The sequence below is a fragment of the Hippocampus comes genome, unplaced genomic scaffold (assembly GCF_001891065.2).
Source record: "Hippocampus comes isolate QL1 unplaced genomic scaffold, H_comes_QL1_v1.1 scaffold43, whole genome shotgun sequence".
NCBI lineage: Eukaryota > Metazoa > Chordata > Actinopteri > Syngnathiformes > Syngnathidae > Hippocampus > Hippocampus comes.
This window is the reverse complement of record NW_017805276.1, coordinates 112,952-121,757: the sequence shown is the minus strand read 5'-3', so window position 1 is coordinate 121,757 and position 8,806 is coordinate 112,952. Positions and strand designations below refer to the sequence as shown.

The 8,806-nt window shown below is 40.0% G+C and overlaps 2 protein-coding genes across 3 annotated transcripts in view; both read left to right on the top strand.

Annotated features, from left to right (window-relative positions):
* lrrc9 (leucine rich repeat containing 9) overlaps positions 1 to 1,600 on the top strand; it is a 22,020-nt gene extending 20,420 nt beyond the window's left edge. For both annotated transcript variants that reach the window (XM_019870197.1, XM_019870196.1), the window contains exons 31-32: positions 1,010 to 1,178; positions 1,280 to 1,600. In XM_019870197.1, the coding sequence (XP_019725756.1) occupies positions 1,010 to 1,178; positions 1,280 to 1,395 (285 nt within the window). In that variant the 3' untranslated portion in view covers positions 1,396 to 1,600. The remainder of the gene's footprint in view (positions 1 to 1,009; positions 1,179 to 1,279) is intronic.
* Positions 1,601 to 6,909: 5,309 nt separating this feature from the next.
* Positions 6,910 to 8,806, top strand: part of pcnx4 (pecanex 4) — a 10,759-nt gene continuing 8,862 nt past the window's right edge. The window contains exon 1 of the mRNA XM_019870157.1: positions 6,910 to 7,061. The gene's annotated coding sequence lies outside the window, so the exon portion shown is untranslated. The remainder of the gene's footprint in view (positions 7,062 to 8,806) is intronic.

Genomic DNA, 8,806 nt, shown 5'->3' with positions numbered 1-8,806 from the left:
CACACACACACACACACACACACACACACACATATATATATATATATATATATATATATATATAAAAAAGCCAAAAGAGAAGCGCAGAAGCATTTGAATAGTCCCTCTGATTAATTGAACTGTAGAATTGTTACAAACTGTTCGAATTTAATTTCCATGCACACCATTAAAAGTACAGCAGATTTTAGGATTGCTATCCTTTCGCCACTGTCCTTGCACGTGCATCTAAATGTGCATTAAATGTGGTTGTTTGAGCCATAATTATGCAGTGCAGCTATTATGCTCTGTTCCATCCTGTTTTCAGTTGACTTCATGTAATTGCAGTAAAATTTGATATACTCCCGTAAATGTCCATAATTTTGCAATCCTAATGGGCCTTCTCATACACGACTTAGTCCAGCGTGACGCACACATGAACAGCATCGACACAAACAAGGGAAAAGCACAGATCAAATTCTCTCCGTCTGAGCAAAAAGCTGGCCATGTAATGAGTGGAATGGCCAGTGCAGTAATTCTCTCGTAGTTCTGAATTAAAAGCAGCCTAAGCCTGCTGGCATCATCCTGCTGATTAGATGAAATGTGCCCGTCCGATCATGCAGCAGTGGATTTACTCCCTATTAGCCAGGTCAACGCGACCCCTCTGCCCGCTAATCGGACATATGGAAATGCCAGAGATGGGATCCTGAGTTCTCATTAAAGCAAAACCCCCATAAATGCCTTCTGAGTGGCTCCTGCATTTGCTTTTATTTTAATTGTAAACATTGCCATTGATGAGAAGTAATGACTGTCCCTTAAAATGCGGAACAACAAGCAATCTAACCCCCAATCCTGTTCCCAAAGTGTGGATGAAGTGGACACACCGTGGTGACAGTAGTGGAGAAAGATAAACAGTTAGGTTTCATAGAGAAGCCCTTATTCTTCGACTGACCCCTAATGTCAGACTGCTTGAATGCGCTGAGAATTTTCCTTTAGCCTGCTCGCCTGATACTGATGTGATATTTCTGTCAAGCAATGTGAGGAGTGTTGTGCAGCTTCCGCCCTTGAAGCGAACCAGCCTGGACTGATGACCTACATGCCTGTCAAAGGGATGTCCATGACAGGACTACAGAGCCTCATTCACGGACACGACATGCTCCCAAGTAACAAGGATGAACCCCAAGTTCAGTACACCTCCAAAAGTGAGCTCCAGTTCCCCCCACCCCCGCTATAATTAAACTTCATGTGAGCTTGTAAGGTTTTGGTTCACTGAATGTGAGGGCTGTGTTTTCCTCAATCCCAGACAAGAAGTCCACAGAGAAAAATCCTTCAAGCTCTCAAGGCGACGTGAGCTCCAGACAGGCCCGAAAAGCAAGAACCAACTTGATAGCGACATGTCCTCTTCCCCAGGGGAAGTGAGAACAACAATTCTGCAGCACAGGAACAGAGTACCAGGTTGATTCAATTTGACAAGTGTTTTTTTTTTTTTTTTTTAAATATTGTGATGAAGTCTCTTTTAAATATATGTAGACTCATCCTCAGTTATTTAAGGCCGATTTCTTATAATTTTGCCTTTATACACCACCACAATGAAAGCTAAATAAACAATGATGTGATCAAGGGGTCAAGGTTCAGATTCATTTAGAAGGTTCCACTAAAATATGTCAATAACCATTTATGTACAATTAAGAAATGCACCTTCAGTTAGTAGACAGATTGGATAATATAAAAAAAACCCCAATGAAACAGATAAAGGCTGTACTGTACTACACAACAGATATTAAGTTACCATTTTGCAGTTTGACTTGGGATACAAATATGAAGTCCACAGAGCTCTCGGTGCTAGTGAAGAAGGCTTACATCAATTGAAAAATTAATAATTATTATTCTTATTCTTCTTATTATTTTTTTTAAAGAAAGATCAAAGCTATGGCCTTTGTGTGGCCAAAGCACAGAAAAGAAGAAAATAAATGGTTTCTAGTCCAAAGCATCGTGGGTCCAAACAGCTTTACGGAACTGGCAAAACCAAAAACACAAACAACCAATGTAGACAATTAGCCGGCTTTAGATGGGCATGTAGTGCATCAATTTTAAATGTATTCCTAATGATATTTTCGGACCACACATTTGAATCACTTACCAGGGTAATCTGGGGATGAGCGTTTTTGGTGTCACTTTTACTGTTATCCCAAACAAGTGGGGGGGAGGGCACCGCCCGCCAGGGACCCGCCCCAGATGTAAGGGGCCTATGAGGTTGGCACACACACATCCGTTGGGTCAGATGCATTCCCAACAAGTGGATAATCCATCTTTAGCACACCTCTCTGTGGACAGTAATCTGCAATCACTCAGATAAAGATGTAATCTTGAGCGAGCTCCAAATGGATTTCAGAGATTGTCAGTTTCATCATGTTAGCCTCTTTTCAACCCCCCCAAAAAGAAAAAAGCCATCCGCAATGTCCGCAGTGAACCAGTCACCCCGCCCTTTTCGGATGTTACTTCTCTTGCACACAAGATTGTACATTTTCCCGCTTCCCTTTGATTTGTTTCCAATAGTGAAGGACTTAATGCAAAACACCAGAAATAGACATGCACATCCATTCATCCATTTTCAGTACCGCTTCTCATTGGCGTCGCAGGTGATCTGGAGCCTAGCACATCTAAATTCAGGCAAGGGAAATATTTTTATATAGCACATTTCATACACAAGCCAACTCAATGTGCTTCACACAACCAAAAGCACCGAATAACATTGACAAGCAGAAGAGATGAAGACATTCAAAGGCCAAGCAAAGAACAAAAGTAGCTTACTAGAATTACAAAAATACATTTCCTGATTGTATTCGGGACCCAACCCATTCAGTGGACCAGTAGTAGAATCTTAAAATCTATTCTATAATTTACTGGGAGACAGTCACTCAGGCATACAGTACAATTGCTGAAACAGTACATACCCGTGAAGCAACCATATACCGGTACCTTTATTCAAAATTGTTTACTATATGTTAACACTTACTAATTCCAGCATGAACTACAAAAGTGCCGCAAGGTGACAGTGTCTATCAGTCATCTTCAAAACGGGAGTAGTTTTCCTTTATTTTAGTTTGAAGTCAAATTGAACAGTTGAAGAAATTAATTCATTTGACAATATATTTATCTATCCGTTTTACTCTAGCACGATTGAGCAGGTTACGACATGGACTGTTCGCCAACATATCACATACTTGACATTCTAAGTTCTGCGAAAAAAAAATTAAGTAAAGCAACTTGGAGGTTCGACCAGCATCACAGAATGATTGTGTTGGACAGTATGGACTGTGTAGGCGGAACAAGCATGCAGCTTGCAGTTTCAGGCGGCAAAAAGGGCAAAGCTCTCCGAAACAAGCTCCTCTAATGCATGTACTTAACTTCACTTAATTTGCGTTAACTCCCGGCATTCAGCGCGGCTAACGACTGCAAGTGAGTGAAATGTCATTACCTTGCTCTGCCCGCCTGACATGAAAATGGCAGCTGATGGGACTTATAGGCACAGATTTGGGGGCTCAGCCCGGTTGCTCTAATGCATGAGGTATTACAAAGGATAATTACACAGGTCATATTTGAGTAGCGCGTGCGCAGTATGGATATGTGTGTAAGTTTAAATGTGGTTTTGTGCAGTGTGCCCTCAGGGAGGCGGTTTTAACGGTGAAGCCACATAAATGCCATTTGTGGTTCAGGACGTACCTTGGTTTGTAAATGTTTATCTTTTGCTTAAACAGGACCACATTTAATGACACGTAAAATTAAACAGCAACAGCTAGAATCATTTTTACGAAAGTGCAATGTTAATACTTTTTTTTTTTTTTTAAAGAAATGAAGGATGCAAACAAAGTCCAATAGTCACGGTTCAAATGTGATGAAAACATTTTCAATGGCATTTGCTCGTGCTTTGGCTCCATTTGAAGAGCCTCTGGATAGGTTGTTTAATTGAAGCTCGACGTTGTGTTTATACTTCACTACTTTGGTGGGGTGGGGGGGGGGCAATCATGGCTAGCCACGACAGCTACTTTTCAGAAGCTGCTTGTTTACAGACTAGGCGCTTTTGGGAAAGTCCAGAGTTGTCCTCACGCTTTGCTCACGCTACATACAAAATAATAAGTCATGCAATTGCCAACCTCACATTCTTAACCCATTCAGGGACAACGGTTACTACAGTGGACTGCTAACCATGTTTTTTTTATATATATAACTTCTTTTTTTTTTTTTTTTTTTTACCCGCATCATAATTTTCTGTTAAAAGTGATAAGGCTACATTCACACTATGTTCCCCAGCAGGCATAGTCACCCTTAGCAAAATGGAGGATATGCAACTACGGCTGTCAACATGTGACAGGACAAGACGACCAAGGGGGATGTGGGTGCAGCAACTACTTTTCACAGGCCAGACACGGTCCTCGGGCACCTGCGCTCCACAATTGATCTCCCTTTTGTATATCTGTCATAGTTTTAACATTAAAATAAAATTAGCCCGAAGACGGTGAATAATTCATGGGTGCCGAGTGAACACAGATGCACTGTTCTCCCCTCCTGCCTTTCTCTGTGCAGTTCGACCACATGGTTCATAGTTGGTTTAATGGGATGGAATGTGACAGGTTATGTTTTCATCCGCCTGATATGGAGCCGGGCTGAGGCAAGAGAGGGTGGAGAGGGATAGAGGCCTGCGCTGATATGATCTGGATTCATAATTAGACATGTTTGTGCTCGTCATGAATCAGTTGTAGAAGATGCACTATCCAACCCCCACCGATACACACACACAAACACAGAAGAAAGAACACATGCTTCGTATGGGGTCCATTACTGCTGGTCCACTGACTTCCTACATTTGCTGTGTGTGTGTGTGCATCCACAGCACCATTAGTCCAAGACTCTGTGAATAATTGCTGAATGGACCATGTTTTCACCGCTATCTACTCAGGGTGCAGTGTTGGGGGGTTGGGGGGTTGTGGTTGACGTTACAGATATGACGACATTGATTGATGTTTTATTCTGAAGATAACAGCAAGCGCATTGCTTGGAGCGGCTTGAATCTCGACACACATTACATATTTATCAGCCTGTATTAACTTTAAATGTAGTGTGTGGTTGGAAGTCACAATTACGCTAACAACAAGCTTTAAATAGAAAGGACTCATGCAGATGCTGGTCATCAACACGACAGGAATCATTTTTCTTCAGAAGGTGCACATTGTGTTTGTCTTGTTTGATTTTCATCCCGTTTTATTTTTCCTGTGAGGTTCCCAGGAATAAAGAGGGGAAAATATAGATACAAGTAATGGATGGAAGGACACAATTAAGATTTGCGATGAGGGATGATTTGGGTTTTTTTTTTTTTCATTTTTCAACTTGTGCGGCATTTGTCACAAAAGCAAGTGGTGTGTATAAAAAAATGAGTATCTCCGAACAGATCCATCTTTTTGTTCCTAATGATTCTCATATCTCATAATCAAAGCAGCTATAGTTAAATAAATAAATAAATAAATAGCAACAATCATTTCTAACGAATGATGCACTGGAAGGGATTATAGGCTGCAATAGATGTTGTCGACTAACCCTTACAACGTCTTTAGTTGTTATGCATTATTTTGCTGCACAAAAATAGAAATTGCTTTTTTTCTGAAGATGACAAAAAAAAAAGTTTCCTGTGCACAGTCAGATACTGTTAAGCACAATGGAGAAAAACAACAACAATTTAATCTCCTTTATGCCAGATGATTGTCTTTCTTTGTCTTGATATCGTGGCCATTTAGTAGATCACTTTATGATCCTCCTTTTGAGGTTAAAGTCACTTTCATTATATGGAAATAGAATTGTCTTTTTTTTTTCCCAAAAAGAAAAAAAAACAAGGATTAAGAATACAACATTAATATTCTTGGCATGTCAGTTTTGAGGTCAAATAAGCGCATTACAGCCAAGTCTTGAATATCTTAATGTACTCTCTTACATATTAAGAATGCTATGTTGATAAATTATTCAGGATAAGAATGTGGAATTGTAAAACGAAGAGGGTGTGTGCCTTTCATTGTTACAACCAAATGAATCATATTTGATGCTGCTTAACTGAGCATGCCTTTGTCTTCATAACCAGATGTTAATTTTGTGTTTTAACAGTAAAATTGGCATGACTTATTTATCCATCCAGCCATTTTTATGGCACTTATCCTCATTGGGGTTACAGGTGAGCTGGACCATTTGGTTTTTATCCTCATTGGGGTTACAGGTGAGCTGGACCATTTTTTAAAATTTTTTTTTTATTTTGGAATTCTGTGAAAACCAAGCAAGCACGTGGAGAATAAAATTACACAAAGGAAGTCCAAAGTCAAGATTCAAACGTAGATCAAGATTCAAACGTAGAACCTCTGAACTGTGAGACAGACATGCTGACCACTAGGACACCGTGCTGCCATGGGTGAGTTACATTGCTTCTTTTTTGTTGAGATGAGCAGGTGCATCTTGTAGAAGTGGAGACTCAACATTAAAGACTTTCCACAAATATATGTTCCAGTTATTTATAGTCTTTATTTCTTTCGATTATAATGGACATTATATATTCAATAAAAACATACCCAAGCAGAAAGTTGAGAAACAAGATAAACGAAACTAGATCACACGTGTTCACCATACGTCACTATGCTGCACCAAACGTTTTTTTCCCCTGAAAATGATGATCTGTGTGTTTAGCTGTGCCTGCGAAATAACTATCGTTAATATTCCTATCCTGTCAACACTTTAAAGCTTTGTCATACATTCTTGGAGTCTATTTGGGTTTTTTTAATTCTTGGAGTCTATGTTTTGCTGAAGCAGGGAAGGTGGTCGTATTGGAGGCGTGGTTATATGCGCTCACGTCCAATCAGAAAGCTAGCACCTTCCTTTCCTTCACGCTCATTGGCCCATAGCTTGTGTTGGGCATTATTGTCGGTGTTGCTTGGCTATGTAGCATTCGGCTAGCGGCTAATGCTCACGATTTTCGCAATTTTGTCGACGTTATCATCAAATCAGCTGAATACAACAAAGTTTCGCTTCGGTGGAGGATTACTGGGTTCACGGTAAGCTTAGAACGTACCAGCGACATTGTAACTCGCCGTATTGTCGCAATGTATGTCAGGAACGTCAAGCTATTGCTCAGCCTTTCGTGGAGACTGGCTAACAATACAGACAAGGAAAGCACAAAGGGGATTGATATCAAGTGGCTTTGTATTTTAAAGTAGACTTTGTGTAATTGCTCGTTTCCAAACGTTGCTTGGACAAGTTAGCGCATCCCGTGCTGCCTGTGTGTTGTGTTTAAGTGCTGTTGCTATACAGATTACAGCAGTTTTCTAACCCAGAGTGAGCCAAAGCACATTATACATAAGAAAATCAGACAGCACGTCACTAAGCAAAAAGCAACATGTGCTTAAAAAAGCATGAATACAGAGGTTAATTTTATCCTATGCCATCTGACTCGTGGAAGAGCATTTATATTGTTCTTCCTGTTCACAATACGTTACTCGCACTGACAGATCAGCCATTCAATTAAAACTTGTATTTAACCAGAAAATAAAAAGCCTTTTAGACCAAGGACGCTTTTTTATGAAGGGCCATTATGGACATAATTCACCATCAGCTGTCACACTTGGGACTGATTTCATTTCAATGTCACTTATTACCCCACAATGACACAGTTTGTATGTAAGTTTTGAGTTGCAGTAAGTACTGGTCTACCTCTGCCAAGTACTACAGCAATTGGAATGAAAAAATAATCTTTCACATGTCGGGATTTGTGCCACAATTTCACCCTGGAATATGTAATGTGTGGACAGTCCTTAATACAGACGGTAAGAGAAATACAGCTGTTAGCACCATTATTGCATGTCCTAAATTTGAAGTGTCAAAAAATGCAGCCGCAATCTTTTTACAGTCTCCATAATGTTCCTACACATACTACACATGATCACTAATGTAGCTATGATGCGGAGTATGAGCATGTAAGAATTGATGAAAATTGAACATCTGGCAAACTTTCAACTGCTCGGTTAAAGTAAAGTAGATCATGGCGGTGTTAATGATGTCTCGCCAACATTTACTTGCTTTTTTCAATGGTACAGTGCGGTTGCTCAACTTGGCATGGGTTTCATGACTCACAATGAGTGTTGCTCAGCTTAACTTTGTGTTTTCTTCAGTGGTAGTTTTGATGGAGTTGCGAAGTTGTTGGTGGAACAGAAGTGTCAGTGATCATTTTTAGGCACATTGGCACAATGTTATTTTGACAATGTCAGTCTTGTCAAAACCTAAATCAGTTCCAGGCTTGGGACGTGGACTTAAGTCTTGGTGTTAAATTACTCACTGAGATGGGGCACTTCTCTAAATTTGAAGCAAAAGTTGTTTTTCCTCGAATGACTCACGAGTCTCAATCCTCACCGCTGATTTGCAGAATGAAGACTTATAGTATCACTTGGTCTTCTTTTGACCATCTATGCACACTGATTCGCAGAATGAGGATCACCTCCTCCGGGTATTTTTTTTTTTTTTTTTTTAAGAATCTCATATCCCACTTCAGGAGTCGTCTCACTTCATTACTTTGGCTGGAGGAGGACTGCAAAATCAGCTACATACGTCAAATGGCTGTACGTCAGTGACTGACGTGACCTTCTGTTGGTACTGATGAACAAGTGTCAATGCCCAACTCTGCAAATCGTCATATCATACAAACTAGAAGTGACTTTCGAATTAAAATCACCCATATTAACTCAATGAGCAAAATCATTGCAAGACAATAATCAAGAATTGTATGATTATTGATTATTACGTGTAT